The following is a 21818-nucleotide window of genomic DNA, read 5'->3' as shown; positions in this document are numbered from 1 at the left end:
GCTGGATGGACAGAGAAGATGATGAGGACGCTCGTCCCCCCAGGTGACTGATAGTCACAGTTACCTCCTGAGTCCTCAGGGCTCAGAGCACTTGGCATTGTCCCCTTGGCCGGCACATTTTCCCATTTTCCTACCACTTTGGATTGTCTGCATCTGAGACAGTCTGGTCCGCACACGGTGCGAGCTACGTAAATTTACTATGTACAGCCATTTCATTTGTAGGCATGCTCCGCAGCCTCGCACCCCGAGCGGAGCTCGCGCCGGCGCCAGCGGTGGGCGCTGCGGGCGCCACGTGGACGAGGGAGGAGGCAGCGAGCCGTGAGCCACGCAGCCCCAGCTGGACCTCAGCTCGCACTGCGGCGCCTGCCGGAGCCCGGAGGCCTCCGACCGGGCGGGGGCGGGGCCTCTCGGGACCCGGATGCGGCCCGCCCCCGCCCGCGGAACCGGAAGTGGAGCGGGGCGCCTGGGAGCGGCTGGTACGGCGGAGCCAGAGCCGAGCGGGGCGGGCCGGACCGACCCCAGGCGGCGGTGAGCAAGCGCGGCTTCCGCCGGACGGGGAGGGCAGGTTCCTCGGCTGCGGTTCCGGGGCGCCTCCAGGTCCCGAAACGGGAAGGAAGCGGCAGCCGCGGCGGTCTCGCCGCATTTCCGCTCGCGGTTTCGGGCGCGGGGGGAGCGCCGGCGAGCTTCCCCGGGCGGGAGGCTGAGGTCGGAGAAGGGTGGGCTCGCCGGGGGCCGAGGGACCGTGCCGGGGCCGGGGGCTGGGGTGGGGGGCTGGGCCTGAGGGGAAGGGCTGAGGTCCGAGAGAAGGGGGCGGGCTGGGGGAAGGGGCCGCGGCCTGAGGGGGAAGGGCGCGTGATTCTGAGGGGTCTGGGGATGGAGCGGGAGGGGCCTGGGGCTGAGGGCAGGAAGAGGGAGGAGAGGGAGCAGACGCAGAGGGTCTGGGGCCTGAGGGGTGGGTGCCGGGACTCCTAGGAGGAAGAGGCCGGAGGGCCGAGGGGGAGGGGTCGGGACCCGGGGGTTTAGGGGACGGGGACGGAGGGCCCAGGGGATCTGGGGTGGGAGAGGGGCCCTATGGGGATGGGTTCCAGGACCCAGGGGGTCAAGGAGAAGGGGCAGAGGGCTGGGGGAGGGGCTGAAATTTCGCTGGCTGCAGGGTGGGGATGTTCCCGCCCAGCTCCGGGCCCGCACCTACCGGGAGGTGTTGCAATCAGGTCATTGGAAATGCAGCGACTCGCGCAATTGCAGAGTTGTGAGGCCCTAAATTTGGAACAGTCTCTTCTCTGGGTGTGTTGGAGATCACCTGGAAGGTGCTTTTGGAGTGTCTCAGGTGAAGAGGGGGACAGGTCTTCGTCCTCCTGGAATGGAGCCCTGTCCGGCTTCTGGGGGAGGAATTCCACTTTACGCTGGACGCAGCTCTGGAGGCGTCCGGAGCGGGCGCTCTCCCCGGGCCTGCTCCGCTTGGGCTCAGTGTCTACTTGGCCCCGCGGGCCTTTGTCAGGCGTAACCTACCAGGTCCTGACCGCATGATTCAGCCTGGCGGCCCGCAGGCCGGTTTGGGCAGAGCCGAAGTTAGAGCGCCCCTCCCGCCGCGCCGGGTCCAGGTCTGAGGTCTGCGGGGTGAGTCACCGGTGCCGTATGAGAGGCAGGCCTACTTCTCTCCTGGATGGAAAGTACTCCCAGACACTCAAGGAACGAGGAAAAGCCCTAAAGGCGACTTGCCACGCAAGAATAAAGAGCTGGGGGATGCAGAGTTACTTTTGATGCTCTGCCCCCCAGGACCTGAAAGTTTACCTCCCACTACATCTGACTTTAGTGGAAGTATTTTGAAGGACTTATCCATAAAACACTTTAAAATGGGATGAACATAATTGTTGATTCAGATCTTTGGTCCGTGCCAGGCAGTGATGCTTAGAAAGCACATGGTTGAGTGGTAGAATCATTGTGAGCCCCAGCTCCTGCCTTGTGTGGTAATAGGCCCATGTCCTGGGGCGCGGAGAGCCGAGGCTGTGTGTCCATCAGATGTGCAGATGCAGGAGCCGGGATGGGAGGGGATTCCTCTGAGTGATTGTGGTGTGAGAGTGGGCCTTGTGATACCTGTTTCCGATGCTCAGATGCCTTTTTGTGCTGCCCTAGAGAGGGCGAGGTTGACAGAAAGCTTAATTCTGCGTGGGTGCTTTCCTCACCTCAAAAAGAGACCCTGTCCATCCTGCTCTGACACTGGGCAACCGCTGATCTACTTTTTGTCTCTAGACTTGCTGGTTCTAGCCTTTCATATAAATGAGACTGTATACTCTGTGGCCATCTGTGTCTGGCTTCTTTCACCAAGCATAATGTTTTCAGGGTCATCTGTGTTGTAGCAGGTGCCAGTGCTTCACTCCTCTTCATTGCCAAATAATATTCCATTGTAGCGATAGACTGCATACCACAGGTCTGTTACGTAACATGGACGTTTGGGTTATTTTCACTTTTTGGCTGTTAGGAATAATGCTGCTGTGAACATTCCTATCCAAGTTTTGTGTGGACGTTTTCCTTTCTCTTGGGTGTATACCTGTAGGAGTGGACTTGCTGGGTCGTATGATCTCTCGGTATTTAACATTCTGAGGAACCGCCAGGCTTTTTCATTTTACTTTCCCACTAGCAATATAAGAGGGTTGTGATTTCTCCGCAGCCTCACCAAACTTCTTACTGTCTTTCTAAAATTTATCTTAGCCATCCTAGAATGCGTGGGGTGGGGTCTCCATGGAGCTGATTTGCATCTCCTTGATAGTTAATGTTACTCTCTTTTCATGAGCTTATCTGTCTGTGTATCTTTGGGAAAATGTTGATTCAGTTCCTTTCTTCACTTAAAAATGTGATTAATTGTTCTTTTCATTATTGAGTTGTAAGAGTTCTTTATGTATTCCCGATATATGACCTGAAAATAGTTCTCTCATTCTGTGAATTGTTTTCACTTTCTTGATGGTGTCCTCTTAAGCACAAAGTTTTAAATTTTGTCCAGTTAATTTTTTACTCTTTTCTTCTTGTGCTTTTGGTGCCAGATCTAAGAACTAGTGCCAAATTCAAGGTTATGAACATCTACACTTGTAAGAGTTTAATGGTTTTAGTTGAGACATCTAGGCCTTTGATCCATTTTCTAGCTAATTTTTGTGTATGGTGTGAGGTAGAGGTCCAGAGGTGTTACCTTTGGTGCCAAAAAAAGTACCCAAGGTTTTAAATTTGCGAACAGTTGTTTTCATGATTTTTTAAAAAGTTTTTAAAATACTGAGAGGGTAATAAGTTACTTGAGCCTATCACTAGCCCCCCTCACGTAGATTTTTATAGATGCTGGCTGATTACAGTAGTAACTGCCGTACCCGGAACGTACCCAGCAACCTACAGGAGTTAGGATCTCCAAAGGGAAGCTGAGTACAAGGAAGGCCAGCAGGGCACCCTCCCCGCAGTTCCTAGCACACAGCACGCCGCCTGCTGGTGTAAGTGCTGTGAGCCTGGGACTGGTTTGTTCCCAGGGAACAGGGATTTTACTCATCTGCTCTGTAAGATCTAGTCTAACAGCGGGGTGTCCAGTCAGGGCTGTTGTGTGGCCCCAGGGAAGAGGGGGTGTGTTGCTGGCTTGGGGACCTGGAGCCTGGCCCTCCTGCAGTAACCACTTCCGTTCAGTAGAAATGCAGCCCCATCTCCTGTGCTCCCGGAGTCTCCCCAGTCGCCCCACGTCGTGTTCTGATAGCTGTCACCGTGCTGGGTTTCCCCGGCCACACTGTGGGCCGTCCCTCCAGGAGTGCTTTTCTTGTGTTATTTCTTTCTTTATTTCTTAAACTCAGAGTAATAGAATGTTACTCTTTTTAACATCATCATAAATTAGAATGAACCTGAAATGGAAACCTGTCAGGCGGATAGCAAACAGGAAACGTCTGCCAGCAGTGGAGGCAGTAACTTCTGTTTGTGTTAAGAAGAAACTTCATACAGTTAAAAACTTCTTGAAACTCCTTATTTTCTGTAGTTTCTCACTATGGCTGAAAATTGGTTGGGCTTTTTGGTTAGTAAAATGCAAATCTTCCCACCCTTCGTTTCAGCTTTCTTTATAAAACCTTGTTACGTTTGGGAGGATTTCAAAGGTATTCTGAAAAGATCTCTGCACAGAAAGATTTGCCCAGAGTGCCTGTCAATAGCCATCCTTCTGAGCTTTTTATCCTTAATTTTTTTACAGACAGAATCACTCCCAAATGTCTGGACATTCTTCGCTGGATTACTGCATTTTAACCAGAGTTCTGTGAGCAGCCTTCTATCCCCACCTGGAAAAGTAAGGTTTGTGAGCTGTGGACATTCTCGTGTTCTCCCCTCTGGGGCTCAGGCAAACCCCTTTGATAAGGAAAGTGAAGGGTGTTCTCTTGCTGGATTTGCAGAGATAGGGACAGTCATTTTCTGGGAGGAAGTTTCCTTGTTCGAAAAAATCAAGCTCGGTTTCCAGCATGGTCTGTGGTCTAGAAAGTTGAGGGGGCTTCCCCAGAACTCTGGAGTAGGGGACTGGGGGGCATCCTGTCCTCTCCGAGCAGCCGCCCAGGCCCTTCCTCCCGTTCCGTTGTGGTGAGAAGGGCAGGAGCGTGATGCTGTCGAGTGCGGCCGTGCTCACCTGCCTGTGGGGAAGCTGGCTTCAGAGAGATGGGCGAGGGTTGGGCTCTGCTAGTGTTTTCCTGACGTGTCCAACAAAGTCACAGGCCAACTCATCTGTTTTCACCTTTGTCTTAGCGGGGAGGAGAGCCCCCCGGCCCTCTGCAGAGACCCCTGTCCTTTTGGGTGACCCTTTCCTCAGTGATTGGACCCATAGGCAGCCGAAGTCCTACAGATGGGCAACCCCTTCTCCGGGACAGTGTGGTGCCATGGGGCAAACTCATCTGGGGGAGGTAGAGGCTGAGGGCAGATCAGTAACTTTCAGGCAGCTGTTCCTTCACTGTGACAGGGCACAGTGGGCCAGGATGACCTGTGGTGTCTGCCGCGGCTGAGTGTCGTCTTTTGGCCCTAAAATCCTGTCAAAAGCAGTTCACGTCTGGGAAATCCTTGCCGTGCTCTGGGATACTTAGTCAGAGGGGAACAAGGTTCGAGATGGCCTTGTAGGGACTTTATTGGTCCTGGGGGCCCACAATTCCCTGCCCAGGTGACATGGCAGGAGTCAGATCTGGAAATCCAAGAGCTCTGCACCCTGGCGCGCCTCCACCACCACCTTGGACTTGTGACCCAGCGCAGCTGAAGGGATGGACCTGGGTGGGAGGGCGTCTGTCCTGTCTGGACCCACACAGACACTCGGATGTCCTCAGGGGCAGGGCTTCTGGTGGATTGACTGAAAAATAGGCTTTCTGTTGCTTCCTGGCCTGTGTGCGGCTTTATTGGTACTTCTGGGGAGAATGAATCGGTTCTTCTGATACATGGTTTTCTTTTGAAAGCCTTGAAGGCTGGGTCTGGCCTTTACAGTTACGCAGAAGGCGATCTTGATCAGGTGTGGAGCCACAGCCCTATTCCCTGTACTAGATAAACTCCTGGAATTCGCAGACTCTGCGGAGGAGGAAGGCTGGGGGCCCTGCCTCAGAGACGCCCAGTACAGGAGAAGCTGGCTTGTTATATTCTCTGCGTTTCCCCAAATAGATGGCAAAGAAGCTGCTCTCTAGTAAATTACTTGAAATATTCATTGACTTGTCAGAGTCTGAGTTAAGATCATTATCAGGTTTTGAGTAAGTATTTGAAGTCAGAATGGATGCTTTTTTAATTTTTTAAATTATGATAAAATCCATGTAACAGAATTGACCGCAAGAGACAGTCAGTTCATTCGCAACGTTGGACAGCACTGTTGTCACAAGACCGCTTAGTGGGACCGGGAGGTATTCCCACTGAATGAAGTAAGTGCGCATGTGACCAGCTTATTTTCCAGAGAATTTCCTCACTTGAGTTGAAGCCAGGACTGTTTCTTGTGTGTTTCTGCTGCCTCCTGACAACAGTACTAGAGCCGTAATCATCTGTTTCTTTTGTTCCTACCGTTGTCATTTGGGCGCAGGGGTTCTGAATGACCATCTGACCACACGGCCGCCCTGCCCGTGCGGCCTGAAGTGTGCGAGGCTTAGTCCTTGTGGTAACTGTAATGAGAAAGAACGTGAGAGGGAGCCTGTGTATATATAACTGACGCCTTATGCTGTCCACCAGAGACTGACACAGTGCTGTAAACTGACTGTACTTCAATTAAAAAATTTGTTTTAATTGAAAAAAAAGAGCGTACCCATGGGCCTCCGGGCGTGGCCTTGCCAGGTCTCGGGACCCTGGTGCTGCCCTTTCAGATGTGGAAGGCCTCGGCGGGCCACACGGTGTCCATCACCCAGGACGACGAGGGAGCTGACGACTGGGAGACCGACCCCGACTTCGTGGTGAGCCGCCAGCTGCCTCCGCGCGCCTCTGCCTGAGGCCGGCTCCCCTCCCGGGCGTCTTCGGGGGCTGTTTGCCTGTGTGTGTGTCGGGCGACCCAGGGTGTGGGGTGTACTTGTCATTTATCTTTCTTTCCAGAACGATGTGAGTGAGAAAGAGCAGAGATGGGGGGCCAAAACCGTGCAAGGCTCTGGGCACCAGGAACACATCAAGTAAGAGCCTTTCTCCATCTCTGTGTGAAAGTGATGTTCTGCAAGGTGGCGGGAGAAGGCAGGCGCCCGCCTCCCTGACTAACCGACGCGGTGCCCGCCTGCGCTGGCGCCCTTTTGTTCTGTCTCGTGGCCTGCTGTTCACGCGGTAGGTGGACGTGAGACCTGACGCACATGCTGACACCTTCGTCTACGTGTGTGCACACGTCGGCGCTCAGCGACGTAAACGTTCCCAGCGTGGGCGGCTTTTGCCTTTGTAACTCTGGTCTCCTTTTCTGCGCCGCGGTCCCCACCCAGGAGCACAGCCCCCTACGCTCTGCCTGCTGACGGGAGGCTCTGAAACGCGAGCCGCCCTCAAGCGAGCGCTTTAGACCTTCGGCACGCCGCCCTGGTTTTTATTACTTAGTTGTAGCTTTATTGTCTGACCGTTGTCTGTTGGGTGCCGTGCGCTGAATCCTAACCCTGTGTTCTCATAAAAGCCCCACACAGGAGAGCTGAGTGAAGCGTGTCGCTGTTCCTGCCTGGGCCCTGTCTTAACCTGCCGCCTCAGGGCGGCTTGTCTGCTTGTCGGGAGTGCAGATAAGAGGGAGGTTTAGAATGCGCTCAGGCTGTTCTCTCAGGCCCTGCTGGCTCCAGAGTGTTCGCCCCCGTCCCCTGACTGTGAAGGTGTCGTCACCACCGGCGGCCTGCTTTGGCCACTTGCAGGGGTCTTGCTTGGCCCTGGGATCTTTGCAGTGAAATGAAGCTGTTCTTGGCTGAGGAAGAGTCCGTAAATCCTCCAGAAAAGATCTGCAGTGTGGGCATTTTAGACACAAGTGTTCTCCTCCCTGACTCACCGACTGCCCCCCACAAGCCCCTCGGCAGGGGCCCTGGGACTGGTGGGTCGGAGCCAGGCCGGGAGCTGCCTCGGGTCACTTGCCACGGGTTAGGCTGACCTGTGAATTGGTTTTGTCAGCTGGTCCTCTTCAAAACATGCTGGGGAGGGTGGATTGGAGAAGAAACAAACTGGTCAAGCAGCCTCCCGTTTGGCTAGAATTCAGAGAGCACACCCAGGGGACAGGGCGGTCGTTGGTGCCCTGTGGTCCTTCTGGGTTCTTAGGACTGCTGGTCCCCCTTCCGCCGCTCCCCAGGGGGTTGCAGCGGTGGTGGGCAAGCCCAGTTGGTTTTTTTTTTAATTCTATTTTTCTTTTTTTTCTTGGGGTGGGGGAGTTAGGGCAGTCTGTCTCTCTGTCTATCTATCTGTCTAGCTATCTATCTCTAATGGTGGTACTGGGGGTTGAACCCAGAACCTCCTGTATACTAAGCACGCACTCTACCACTGAGCTGTACCCTCCCTCTCCAGTTGGTTTCTTAATAGCAGTTCTGGGATTGTTGTCCAGATGTTGAGGTGTGCACGTGGTTGTCCCCTGGCCCGAGAGGGGCCGTGTGAAGTGGCCTTCATGCCACGCTGGGCCTCCCGACGGTGACAGCTGCGGAGGCTTCCTGGCCTGCCAGGTTTTCACCACAGCTTGTGGTCTGTTCCACCGTTCCCAGTGTTGAAAGTAAAAATGGCTTTTACATTGTAAATTTCTGAAAGTCTTTCACTTCACCTTCGAATAAAAACCTGGAGTACTTCAAGTAGAGAGAAACCTCTAAATGTTTTTGCATCACTGGCTTCATTGGCTGTCCTGGGGGCTTCTGGGGTCAGGGGTGATGACTGTCCTCCCCTCTGCCTCGGGCAGCATTTACAGAGCTCGTTCTCCCAGCTCAGGTGTCTGATAAGACCTGAGAAACCCGTCTCCGTATGGAGCAGGTGAGGCCCCACTTTAGGCCAGGTGCCCGTGGGGATTTTGATGACTCACTGCGTGTATTCAGGTTAAATTTGTGTATGGCTGTAAGCGCCGCTGGAGTGCGGACCAGCTGGCAGAGTCGGGAAGCAGGCATGAGGCGGGGGACTTGGGAGCCAGCAAGTGACGAAATCTTGCAGGTTTGCAAAGATGACATCTCCTGCCCTTGTTATCCTCCTGGAAAGCAAGGATGCGCCTCTGTTTTACCGATTGTTCCTGTTTCCTCTCTTCCCTTTAAGCATACACAAGCTGAGGGAGAATGTTTTCCAAGAGCACCAGAGCATCAAGGAGAAGGAGCTTGAAACAGGACCGAAAGCCTCGCGCGGGTACGGGGGCAGGTTCGGCGTGGAGCAGGACCGGATGGACAAAGTAAGTGTCCGGCCACCTTGGGCCCAGTTCCCAGGGCGCCCGGCCTCTCCTGCCGCCGGCGGAGCGGCCACTCAGGTCTCGTCCTCAGATTAAAAGTTTTGATTCAGTTTATTGAGAGAGAGATTTGCCAGAACTCATCCTCTCTTGATTGACCTTTCCCGGCAAGTGCTGCCACTGTTTAGAAGCTCTTTCAGGGTTCCGAGTGGCCAGGGAGTGGGGGATGTATAGGGAGGCCCAGAGCAGGAGATCGGGGTCTCCCAGGGGCCAGCACGTGAGCAGGACAGAAGCCCAGAAGCAGCTGGACTGCGTTCAGCCTGCAGCCTTGATGGTGCCAGTCTGCAGACCGGAACCAAGTCCGAGGGCCGCGTTTCACATCACGGGTGGAAATTCAGCCAACAAGCGTGCTGATGTCCTTTGTGCGTTTGGTGACCTTCAGAGGGTGGCCTGGCACCTGGCATCAAGCCAGTGCCCACCAGGCTGGGGGTGAGCGGTCACTCAACTGAAGAGCCGAGGGCAAGCCAGTTCTGAGGAGACAGAGATGGAAGTTGTTAGCCAGCGCTGCCGGTCTGCTCTGCCCACAGAGCAGGGAGTGGAGCGGCTGGGGGGCTGGTCTCCACCCTAGAGAGGAGACAGCAGACTCGTGCATCTGCAGTGAAGCAGGTCTCACGTTCTACAGGCGTCCCTGGAGAGGTGGCTTTCCCAGCCTGGGTAACCTGAGATGTCCGCCCTGTTCCATGTAGCAGTGCCAGGCGGGGTCGAGTTCTGCTCTGTAACTCCACACCTGTCCGCCACAGGTCAGAGTTGGCTCCTTAGCTGGGCGTGGCATGACTCAGCCGGGCCACGTGCATTCTGTTGCCGCAGAGTAGACACGTGGGGCCTATGGGTACCCCAAACCCAGTCTGAACTTAGCCTGGAGGTGGAGGTGGACAAGAGAAGGCTGCAGGAAAGAGACAGGGATATTGCTTGGAGTGACTGTCACTCCCAGAGATGTCTGGAGACCACACAGGAAAGTGGGAGCCGGACGGTCTATGGTTCTAAGAATGGTTGGTGGCTTCTAGTGTCACTCATGGGCGGAGCCCCTGGGTGTTTTGGGCAAGGGGATAGCCAAGTAGGTAGGAGCCGTTCCCACCCTGGCGGCCATGCTCACGGGTTCTGAGGAGGTGGAGCAAAGGGAAGTTGAGTATCAATCTGGGCCCCCAGCTCTGGCTGGGGGAGATGTTGACAATCAAGGAAGAGCTGGGTCAGGCCGGCAAAACCGTTGTCATCTGGTCTGCGCTGCTGCAGGGACTGAGTGGCCAAGTCTCAGGCCCCTGCCCCCCGGCTCAGGCCCTCGGCGGCCCGGACTCCCCGTCCTCACCTCGTGCTCGGCTCAGCACCCACAAGGCACTCAGGGGACATTGTGTGAGGGCCCAGAGCCAATCTCTCTGGCTGGCACTTTAATGGTACCGGGACGGTCAGAACACGGGCTCACCTTCGGCAGGGCAGTCACCTGCCAACTGCTGCAGGGTTGTGTTCCTCCCTGCATCCCTCACTGCACACTTCAAGGTCACTGTCAGCTCACATGAGCACGACTGGACCCGTCTGTTGTCAGAAATATCAGATTCCAAACCCAAACAGAAAACCCTTGAGTTATTGGTAACGTCCTCTTCAGAAACTGATGGAAAAAAAAAGCTCTGAGATCTGTGTGTTGAGAGTCGAGGAGTATGTGATGGAGACTTCCAGAATAGCACACATTCCAGGCAAGCACATATTTGTGAGAGGAGCGTGGCCTGAGACTATGCGGCCGCTGTCGGGCTGCTCTCTGCGCCGTGGTCTGAGCATCCCCCTTGCAGGGGCTCAAGGGGCCTGGTCTGCGGTGCCAGGAGCCAGGGTACCTTCAGGCTTCGGTCAGTGCTCCGCTCAGAGCTGACTGTCTAATAAGTGTGATCCTATCAGTATAAGGTCAAGGGCAATTTTGGGGATAAATCTGTTTTGATCAAAAAGTTGGAAAAATTACCAAACTGTCACTCTGGCCGTGTTTTTGGAACAGTTTTCTCATAACTTCTTTGTGGTTAAGATCCACGCTGGGGAGTCCTCCCAGCACGCTGCTTCTCTGACGGTACTTTGCCACTGTTTTGCGTGAGACCCTGGAAGCCTCAACTGGGTGGTCCCTGCTGGAGGCGTTTGGGATAGGGGGCAGCAGTTCTGTGGATTGGCAGTAGGCTCCAGGCATTGGGACAAACCCAGGAGGCGAGAACGTAACAGCTCTGAAGTTTTCAGTGAACTTGCGTCACGCACATGGACGCGGAAAGGAGGATGCTCTGAGCTGCCTGCGGGGTGGTCAGATACGGGCTGACCCTGGTGTCAGGTCCCAAAGCCGCTTGGTGGAGTTGTAGACGCACGGATAGGAGGGGTGTCTGGTGCGCTGCAGGCCCCGCACCGAAGGAGGTGGCCTTGGTGGGCACTTCCCAGGCGGGCCGTGTCTTGCTGGAGTGAGAGTTGAGATTTGGCTGTGTCACCGCCCTGCCTCGTGTCATGTGTCAGTCACGTGTCCTGTGTCCTTCCTCGCTGTCCTTTCTGAGGAGGGAGCTTGGCTCTGAACTTGAGGGGGAGGGGCCCGTGAGGCTAGAGCAGGACCAGGGGCCTCTCAGGGCTCGGGTGGTAGATACTTCCAGCTTTGCGGGCCTCTGGGGTCCCTGTGGCAGGTACTGAACTAGCTGTGTTGTGGAAACACAGGGGCGGCCGTAGATGTCACATAAGTGAACAGATGTGGCTGCGCCGTAGATGTCACATAAGTGAACAGATGTGGCTGTGTTCCAGAAGCTTCATTTACAACACACTGCAGCGCCCGGGGTGGGCCATGGGCCGTGATTTGCTGACCCCACAGTGGACGGCGTGGAAAGCCCAGGGCTGACTGCTTGGTAGGCGTGTGACCTTGAGCAGAAGGTCGCCAAACTTGCTTCCTTCTCCGTGGGTGGGGCTATGACAGGCTGCTCCACACTGGCTGGGCTGTTGGCTCTGAACACAGAGCGTCGCTAAAGCCTACCTGTCTGTGTCAGTGTGCTTGGCAGTCGTGTTGCAGGCTGTGGCTTGTGGTGTCTAGATGGGGACGGGCCCCCTGGTGCCTCAGGCCAGTTGTGTCAGAAGCCCCCACCTGTGGCCAGGGTTCCTTGGCTGCTTCCGGGGAGCCTGATACAGGGAGTGCAGTGAACACCTGTGCTGGGGCTGGGCGCTCCCCTGGGCCGACCTGCACGTCGCGATCACCCACACTGGTCACCCACACTGATCTCCCACACTGACTGGAAATGGGGGCTGCCCACTGAGGCCTGCGTCGGGGGAGGTCCAGTGTGGTGATACTGGCAGGTATCTAACACTTGGTTTTTGCCCCTGTGCAGTCAGCGGTCGGCCACGAGTATCAGGCGAAGCTCTCCAAGCACTGCTCGCAGGTTGACTCCGTCCGGGGATTTGGAGGCAAGTTTGGCGTCCAGGTGGACAGAGTTGACCAGGTGAGTGAGGCATTGTGGGCAGCCAGGGCTGGGGAGGGCCCGGGGCCACTCCCTGTAGATCAGAGCTCACTGCCAACATCATGTGCCCCTGGCTGTGTCCTCTGGGCCTCTTGAGGTGACGCAAAAGTGCCTCTGACTCTGGGCCTGCAGGGGTCGTCCCCACCGCAGGGCTCACGGGCCCCTCCCCTGATGCTCTGAGCTGGTGGACTGGCTCCTTAAGATGCAAGAACTGTGACGTGTAAGAGCGTTTCTTGCTGATCGCTGTTGAAACACCCGGGTCGGATCCGCTCATCAGACGGCCCTGCGACGCCCTAGGCGTACTCTGTTTCTCTCCACCATTCTGGGTGTCACTGTGACAGGGACCCCCTAAGGTGTCCAGAGCAGACGAGGCACAGTACGCCCCCACCACTTCCAGGCTGTGCTTAGCGTCCAGACGCTGTTCCCGCAGCTTGGACCCCAGCCCGCTCTCTTGATTCCCTGGCCAGGGCCGTTAGCCCTTTGTTCTACGTCGTGACCATGGAGAGCCTGGGATGGGGTCAGGCCTCTGTCCACGTCAGGCTTTGCTGAGTATGAGCCGTGGTTCTGCACTGGCTTGGCTGTGAAGCAGGGCAGCAGTAACGCCGGTCCCCTGGGCTGTGTGGAGCCGCCCCTGTGCTGGTCCGTATCACCGATGTCAGCGCTGTCCTGGTGGAGGTCTGTCTGAGGGGCTGGCTGACGTGCGGCAGTGGGGAGTTGGCCAGCGGGGCGTTGCGTGCCTGAACCCCAAGTCGGGCGCTCCCTGCAGCCGCCGGTCCCGGGGGGGGGCAGGCCGCCACGCTCGCAGCCCGGCCTGGGGGGCCCCCGAACACATTCAGAGCACCAGAGCTTCGGGCGTTCGTGACTTAGGAAATCAAATGTCAGAAAATAACATGCCTGTGTTTTTAAAGTTAACATCCTATGTATCATGGATCCAGAGTAACTGTTTTGGAGGTGTGCAGAAATGCGTTTCCCTTTTGTCTGTACCTGCAGTCTGCCGTGGGCTTTGAATACCAGGGGAAAACTGAGAAACACGCCTCCCAGAAAGGTACGTGTGGAAGGCACAGACGTCGGCAGGAAGGTGGCCCTGCCTGGTTCTGAAGGGTGGGAGGACGCCGTCACGCCAGGCCTCTCCTGGGGCAGGGATGTTGCCATCAGGAGGCCCCCCCGCTCTCCTGTGTGTGTCTGGATCCCCGGGTGTCGTGTGACCCTGCGGCCCTGGCCTCTCATGTCACCGTGGTGCCTCCCATGTTGCAGGAGAAGCTGCCTCCCTTCATCTGTGCCTCGTTGCCCGGAAATGTCAGCTCTCTCCCTGGGTGGGCAAAGCTGCCCTCGGAGGGCAGGAACCGGAGCCGCCGAGCGACCAGTGTTCTCATTGCATCCCTGTGTCTATTTAGGCCTTGGCTAGTCTTTGTGAAGTCATGCTGGCCTCGTAAGGCCTTTTTTAAAAAAATGCAAATGTCACTTCCTCAGAGCACTCGAGGCATTTTTTGAAGGTTTGCTTACTTCTGCCTCTTGCCGGTCGTCTGCTGACCAGGGAGTGAGCTCGGCCGGGAGCAGCCCAGGGCCCGTCTGCCCGGTGCGCCTGGCCCGATGCTGGGCCCACGGGGTCTCTTCTTGAAGCCATTTTAGCTGCGGAGCTTTCTTTATACACTGGCCTTTGGTTTTTTTTGTTTTGTTTTGTTTTGTTTTGTTTTGTTTTGTTTTGTTTTTTTAAGCTAACTTTTTTCTTATGGAGGGGGGAGGTAATTAGATTAATTAATTTTTAATGGAGGTGCCGGGGATGGAGCCCAGGACCTCATGCGTGCCAAGCATGTGCTCTACCACCGAGCTGCGCCCTTCCTGCCATACACGGGCCTTTGAACGGCTACTTTCTGAAGTGGGACTGTGGCTTGTTTCTGTCCTGCACCAGTCGAAAGGGACCAGGCTGCAGGGCCACGCAGACGGTACCCAGCGTCACTGGTGTGTGACGGGGGTGGCCTGTTGTGCATTTTAAAACGTATACTTGACCTCCTGGTGAGTCGTCACCAAAAATGTCTTTGTCTCGCTCAGTTTAACCGAGGTGACGCTGCAGCCTGTCACCAGGCGCCTTTCCCTCTGCCTCCCTGTCTCCTCAGACTACTCCAGTGGTTTCGGTGGCAAGTACGGTGTCCAGTCCGACCGTGTGGACAAGAGCGCGGTGGGCTTCGACTACCAGGGCAAGACGGAGAAGCACGAGTCGCAGAAAGGTGGGCCGCGTCGGGAACCCCCGCCCGGCGTTCCCATGTCTGCAGGCCAGCGCCAGGGGCTCCCTCCTGTGATGCATATTGGTTTACGTTGTATTTATACAGTCTTTTTATTTTTTATTGAAGTAGTCAGTTACAGTGTGTCAATTTCTGGTATACGGCACAGTGTCCCTGTTTGTGTGTGTGTGTGTGTGTGTGTGTATGTATGCACATATATTTGTTTTCATATTTTTTTTCATTATAGGTCATTATAAGATGTTGAATATAGTTCTGTGTGCTATACAGGAGAGATTTGCTTTTATCTATTTTTATATATAGCTGTTAACATTTGCAAATCTCAAACTCCAGATCTATCCTGTCTCACCCGCTTTCCCTCCAGCAACTGTAAGATTGTTTACTGTGTCTGTGAGCCTGTTCCTTTTGTGGATGAGCTCATAGTGTCCTCTTTGCCTTTCTTGTTTTGCTTTGTTTTGTTTTTTTAGATCCCACATATAAGTGATATCATGCGGTATTTTTCTTTCTCTTTCTGGCTAACTTCACTGAGAACGATGATCTCTAGGTCCACCCACATTGCTGCAAATGGCATTATTTAGTTTTTTTTATTGCTAAGTAGTATTCCATTTATTTATACAATTTTTTTAACCTAAAATGTTTGGTCGTCCCTATTCCTTTCTAGTCACTGTAGGTGGTTTGTGGTCATTTTGATGACTGCTCAGCCCTCCGTTATATGCAGATTCTGTAGTCTGCTTAACCCTTCCTCTTTGGAATGTGGAATTTAGGTTATTTCTGATTTTTGGTGTTAAGAATAGATGGCGGTGAATAGTCTTGTCCCCATTATCTTATATACGTAAGTGATTATTTTAAAGAATCAATGCCTTGAAGTGGAGTTGCTGGATCGGAGGACATTGGATTTAAAGTTTTGAGCCACGCTGCCAGATTGTCTTCAGGAGCCGTCCCGGCTTCCCTGCAGCGCCGCCGCTCACCCGCCCCGGCCAAGTGCCCGCGCTCGGCCCGCGGAGCAGTGTGTTTACAGCGGTCAGCCAAAACTCAGCCCCTACTGCAGAGGTCATGAATTGCTGGTTCTTCTGCATTGTCTGTTTTGTTTGACCTCCACATTTAAATTTTTATAATAATTGCCAACGTATAAAAAGTGAGAACTCACAGATTTTTTAAAACCGTTTTTTTTTAAAAAGACAGAAGTGAGAGGCAGCACGGGGATCGCAGCTGGCTCAGCACTTCCCTGGGGAGACGGCAGCCGGCCCTGGGGCGCCGGTGTGCTGAGGGCACCCCTCCCCTACACCTGGCAGGGCCCGCTGCCTGGGCTTGCTTTAAGCCCCGCCTCCTCTCCCTACTGGGGACAAACCTGTGCTCCTTTGCCCAGTGTGCCTTCTGCTAATCAGGACCTGCTGTTGGATCCTGTTCATTTTTGCCAGATTTTTCTCCCTGCGACGGCCCTGAGGAGGAATTCAGACGCCTCTGGGAATCCAGGAGAAGAGGCCGAAGTTCCTGGAGCGGCCTCAGGCTCCTGGGCAGCCCAGGCCCTCTGGGGTGGGATTCGGTCTTTGCCCAAACTGGAGGCCACTGAGAAGGTGACTGTTCAGTGTAACAGTGACTCAGGTTTCAGGAGAACTCACGTTTATGGAAGGTGCTCTGTGATGGTCCTATCTCCTTGGGGCAGTCCCTGATGCACTCTGCTGCTTGAGTTTGTGAAGGAAGTGACTTTTTTTTTTTAATAATAAAAAAAATTTTTTTTCTTTTTTAGTGGAGGTGCTGGGTATTGGACCAAGGACCTCCCACGTGCTGAGCACGCCCTCTACCCCTGAGCTATACCCTCCCATCCACCACAAGTGTCCTTTTAAAAGCTTGCTCATGGGGCTCATCCTGATCTCAGAAACTTTATGTGAATTATGGTTCCATGCTGTCATTTGGAATGAAGGAAAGATGCTACAATTATTGATCCACTATATTTACTATTCTTTGTGATTCTATTATTATACATAAATAATACTTTTAAGTGTTTTCCACATTAGTGATCTTACAGTGAGCTGCAAAGATTTTTTTTTAAGTTGAGAGATAAGAGTGCTTCCTTAGAGACTGCCGAAATCCACAGCTTGCTCGCTGGTCTTGCTGCTGGCGTACGAACAGCACTTCTCTCGTTTCAGATTACTCCAAAGGTTTTGGGGGCAAGTATGGTATCGACAAGGACAAGGTGGATAAAAGCGCTGTCGGCTTCGAGTACCAAGGCAAAACGGAGAAGCACGAGTCCCAGAAAGGTGTCTCAGTTTTCTCTTGCTCCCCACCAGCAGCTGTTCACGTGCTGGGTGTTCACCAGGGCGAAAGGGGGAAGCAGCCGTAACCAGCAGCCCTTAGAGGAGATGTCTCTGTTAAACATGGGGCTTTAAACAGCAAACCCCCAAACAGAGCTGCCAAGTAAGAAACGAGACCTTCGTACGTTTCTCAGCTCTAACAGCACGGCCGGATTGCTTGTAGCCGGGGCCATGCGCCCCGCGTCTGTGTTGCAGGTGGCGAGACCGGGATGGCTCTTAGCGCTGGTTGCGCTGCAGGTCTCGGAGCCCCTCCTGTGGGGCCCTGTCTGCGTTCATCCGCGGCCCTGAGACTGTAGATGAGGTTATTTCCTGGACACACTGTGAGGAGGTCGTCTTACCCAGGGAAGGGTGGGTTTAGTGAATCATGTAGATTGAACTTCGTTGAAAACTTGCCTTCTCCCTATTACTCAGGCTGCCCGTTAATGATAGATTGTGGCCTTTTGTTGTGCACGCAGACTATGTGAAAGGGTTTGGAGGAAAGTTTGGTGTGCAGACCGACAGACAAGACAAGTGTGCCCTCGGCTGGGACCACCAGGAGAAACTGCAGCTGCACGAATCCCAGAAAGGTACACTCACCTGGGCTGCTCGCCATCGAGGGCCTTGGAGTTCTCATTTCCAGTCCACTCGCACCTGGTCTCGCTGTCCTTCTGTGGCGTGTTGTTGTGTCTTCCCCGTTGGAGGTTGTCCTCTGCCTCCCATGGTTTTGAAAGCACCCCACCTCCCGTGGAGTGATGAGTCCCCCCCCGGAGCTGCGGTGAGAAGCCGCCCGTGCCCACTGTGTCCTGAAGCCCCGGCCGCCGCTGCCGCACTCCTAAGGCTGTTTCCCTCCCTCGCGGTGCAGCCCCAGATGCCTGCCAGTTTGCGAAAGATGCTTCCTCTCTGCCAGAACCCCGTCCCTCGGAGAGTAGATGCGGGGAGGGAGGACCTTTGAGGGTACCCAGCTCCCACCCACCCTCGCCGCCTGCAGGTTGGAAGTGGGGTGTGTATAACGTGTCACTTCCGTCATGTGCACGGAGACGCGTGCTCTTGTCTGCAGCGTGGGTCAGACCCTAGAAAGAAGTCTCAGAGCGTGGAGAGGCTATCTGAATCAGCTCAAATACAATTCCTAACCTGCTTTTAGGTCTTGGCTGACGTGTTCAGATTTTAGGTTTGTTATTTGACCTTTGAGCCCCTTTTGCCCGTTGGGGAGACTGGAGCTGGGCCTTCAGCCCCCGAGCTTGGCAGGAGCTCTTGTCTTCTCTTAAGTGATGGGTTTGATTCCTGCCCGTGCTTGCACGCTTCTAACCAAACTTCTATTTCCCTGTCACTTGTGGATTTTCAGATTATAAGGCTGGTTTCGGAGGCAGATTTGGTGTTCAGTCCGAGAGGCAGGACGCCTGTGCTGTGGGGTTTGATTACAAGGAGAGACTGGCCAAGCACGAGTCCCAGCAAGGCACAGTGCTCCCCACCCCCCGCCCTCCCCTTCCAGTGCCGCACTTCTAGCACAGACTTCTGGGCTCGGCCTCCGAGTCACCCGCTGCCACCTGCAGGGCACTCGGGTGTTTCCACCCCAGGGTTAGCTGGGAGCAGTATTAACCTGCACCCTTTCTTCCCGTTCAGTTTCTTCTCTCCCATAACTTTGGGATGTGTGTTTGGTAAAAGGTGGCCATAGTTTGCAGGTCATGTCACCCTGGCCCCGTGACCGGACTAGTTCTCCGCTCTCATCGAGAGCCGCCTTCCTGACTCCGAGACCAGGAGAGCATGTCTGGTTCGGCCAGATCACGGGCCTGCGGCCAGAGACTTGGTGGCCGCGAGGGGCCTGGGGCAGGCGTGTTCTGTGTCTCCTCTGTGGTGGTGTTTTTTTTTTTTTGGCCCAGGGTGGGAGGTATTTTTGGGGTTTAGTTTTGGTTTTCCTTTTGTTTTGAGAGCACCATCTACATGTAACTCCTTCACACAGAACCGAACAGTACCTACACAAAGCTGAAACTGGACGGGACGTTTCTAGGTGTGGGTACTGGGAGCCCGAGGGGCAGACACGCTTTTTCTCAGAGCGGCTATTTAATGACCGTCAGAGCCGAGGACACGGAACTGGGGAAGGAGCCGTGCCATCACTTTTCCTGATGTTACAGGCCCGAGTCTAGGCTTCCCGTCCCCGTCAGGGGCTGGGGAAGCGTCCCCTCAGACCGATCCACGGACGGCAGGGACGTGGCCTTGGCTCTGTGTGTCACTGACGCTGCCTGGCAGTGTGACTGTCATAGATCTGTGTTGACAGAAGTATCTCACTGGTAGAATTTCCTAGCAGCCTTTTTCTTTTAAAAAGCAAGAGAAAGCCTGCAGTTGGGCCTCTTTCTAGGGCCCAGTAAGCAGGAGCGGAGGAGGAGCCGAGTGGGCTGTCGCTGGGGAAGACTGTGCTAGGAGGGGCGTTCCGCCCCGCACCCCCCCGCACCCGCCCGCACCCTCTGCTCCCCCGGAGAATGCGCACGGCTCGCCCACGCCTCTCTCCCGCCTCTCACCTGCTTGCCTGCCGAGCACCGGGGGCCGAAACCAAGCCCGCCTCGCAAGCAAGGGCTCGTGGTTTGATGTTGTCATCCGTCACTCGGGCACGTTTTCTCGGGCCGTCTCTGGGTCTGTGTGCACGCCTCTGCCGTCAGCGCCACGCCGGGCCTCGACCTCGGCCTGAGAGTAAGTGCCACGTCATGTTGCATTTCAGACTACTCCAAAGGATTCGGCGGGAAATACGGGGTGCAGAGGGATCGGATGGATAAGGTGAGTGTACCACAGCCAGGGCCCCGTGTCTTCTGCGGCTAAGGCCGGGCGTCTGTGCTGCTCTCGGGGGGATCGCTGTTCTGCGGATGGTCTCTGTTTTCTGAAGCGCCGCCGTCTCAGTCTGCGGTGTGTTGTCACCGTGGGGGTGCCAGTAGCTAACACGTGTGCTGGGCTCCATCTGCTGAGGCCTCGGTGTCCTGGACCCCTCGAGGCCAGGCTGCGAGGCGGGTACGTTTTATAGTGGAGGTGTCCCTGGCTAGGCAAGCCCAGAGCTGGGCCACCACCACCACCCGCATGTTTAGAGTCCAGGGCCAACACGAATGCCACCGGGACTTGTGGCTGTTTGCATTAAATTTCTTAGCAGGAAACTGGAGTGGAAACTGAGTTCGTTGGTCACGCCGGCCAGGTGGTGGTGGCCACCATCCTGGAGAACGCAGGTGTAGGACGTGTGTGTCCCTGCAAGAGGTCCGGACAGCACCCACCCAGAGCCAGAGCCAGACCCCCGAGCCACCTCACAGTCGTTCTCCCACGGGGACGCCCTCCCCCAGCCTGTCACTCTTGATTCGTTTCCAAGTCTCAGCCAGCCAGTCGGCCTCAGGCCTGGTGATTGTCTTTCTAGTCTGAAGTCTAGCCGTCTCAGAGGACCGGACTCACAGGCGGTGTGGGGTGGTCCACACTGGGCCGGGGTGTGTGAGACTCACAGGCGACGTGGGGCAGTCCACGCTGGGCCTGGCTGTGGCTTTTGTCTCTGCTCAGTTCAGCTCAACAGGATGGAGGCTGCCCTGTCCGGCCGTGTGCCTGGCATGTGGTCCTGGGCCTCAGGCCTGGTCTTCGTGGACATATTTCCCTCAGGCTGCCCAGATGGGGCTCCAGCGCGTGGCCGTGTGGGCCTGGGAGCGGGTGACTGGGCACAGGGCTCTGGCCGAGGGGCCGGGAAGTGTCCTGAGGGGGTCAGGTCTGAGCTCAGTTGGCCAGAAAAGAGGGGCGGGGAGACTGGAGAGTAGGCACTGTGTGTGCAGGTGTGGGGACAGGGTCGCTGCCGACTGCACGTGTAGGGATGGGCCTTATTGCAGACACTGGAGATTTGAGAGAAGCTCGTCAGGGCCCCCATCTCAGGGAGCCCCACAGACCCTGTAAGGTTTTGCATTTCATCAGTGAGCTGCAGCTTCAGTGGAGCGATCGGGGTGCGGTGCAGGCCCGGGTGGACTGGGCTAGTGGCAGAGGAAGAGAAACACTGACCTCAGTGAGTGTGGGCGGTGGAGCCCCCCGGTCTGAGGGGTGAGGAGGAGGGAAGAGGCAGGACCATCCCAGGTGGATGCTAGGGCTGTCCGCTGAGCTAGGCCGTGTGGGTAAGGTGAGTAGGCTGTGGGTGAGTCTGGGCTGTGCTGTGGGGGCGGGGGTTGGGCCCTGCCCACAGGTGCAGGTGGAACCAGGGGAGCCCGTCCTGTGTTGGGGGATGAGCAAGGACCACACATCTGGTCCTGCTGGTCTGAGGGTGGAGAGTTTCGAGGAGGAAGAGGGAGGGTCACCTGTGCTCAGGGGTGCTGCTGGTGGGGGTCCTGTTGGGGTGAGTGGTGTGGCCATCTTTGATGCCCTGGTGGGGGCATTTTTTTGAGGTTGGGGGAGTTGGCGGAGGCCAGCTGGCTGTGTGGGGAGGGGAACCCCAAAGTTGGCAGGTTTGGGCCTGCTCCCCCTCACCCCCCCCCCCGCCATGGTTGGGATGAGCTGGTCAGTGGTCAGCTGAGAGGGTGGTTCTGTTTAAGGCAGAAGAGAACCCAGACCATAGAGAGGGAGGTGGGGAGACCCTGGGCTGTGTTCGGAGGGCAGGGTCCCCGCTGTGGCTGAGCCGGAGCGGTAGCTTCGTGCGGGAGCGCATGCAGGTTTCTGTCTGGGGGTGAGTGTGCTTCCTGTCAGTGGTGATGTTAGCCGTCTGTGTGGTGCACTTGGGAAGCCGGAGGTTAGAAATGTGAGGTGACTTCCCGGGTCTCAGTGAACTGTGTGCGGGGGGATTTGGACCCCAGTACTGGCATGAGGTCGTCCCTCGGGGGGAGGGGTGCTGCTGGGACTCAGGTCTGCAGTCGTCCCTGTGGATAGTGGAACCAGGTGAGGGGTTCCCGGCAGGGAGGTCCTAGGAGAGGTTGAGACCTTGGGTTTGCCGGGCTGGACCGCAGGGAGCGGGGTCCCTGTGGAGGAGGGTGGCCAGTGGGGAGAGGAA

The 21818-nt window shown here is 55.7% G+C and overlaps 1 protein-coding gene across 10 annotated transcripts in view; it reads left to right on the top strand.

Moving 5' to 3' along the window:
* The first annotated feature begins 388 nt into the window (after nt 1-388).
* Nucleotides 389-21818, top strand: part of CTTN (cortactin) — a 32632-nt gene continuing 11202 nt past the window's right edge. The window contains exons 1-13 of one of the 10 annotated variants that reach the window (XM_074371539.1): nt 389-528; nt 4205-4297; nt 5788-5885; nt 6318-6404; nt 6541-6614; nt 8677-8806; nt 12181-12291; nt 13300-13354; nt 14424-14534; nt 16694-16804; nt 17314-17424; nt 18180-18290; nt 19548-19603. In XM_074371539.1, coding sequence (XP_074227640.1) covers nt 6318-6404; nt 6541-6614; nt 8677-8806; nt 12181-12291; nt 13300-13354; nt 14424-14534; nt 16694-16804; nt 17314-17424; nt 18180-18290; nt 19548-19603 — 957 coding nt within the window. In that variant the 5' untranslated portion in view covers nt 389-528; nt 4205-4297; nt 5788-5885. The other 9 variants (XM_074371540.1, XM_074371542.1, XM_074371541.1 and 6 more) reach the window with 9 other exon arrangements.

Source organism: Camelus bactrianus, chromosome 10, assembly GCF_048773025.1.
Source record: "Camelus bactrianus isolate YW-2024 breed Bactrian camel chromosome 10, ASM4877302v1, whole genome shotgun sequence".
Classification (NCBI taxonomy): Eukaryota; Metazoa; Chordata; class Mammalia; order Artiodactyla; family Camelidae; genus Camelus; species Camelus bactrianus.
The sequence above is the reverse complement of the archived record's forward strand: the minus strand, read 5'-3'. Positions and strand labels throughout refer to the sequence as shown.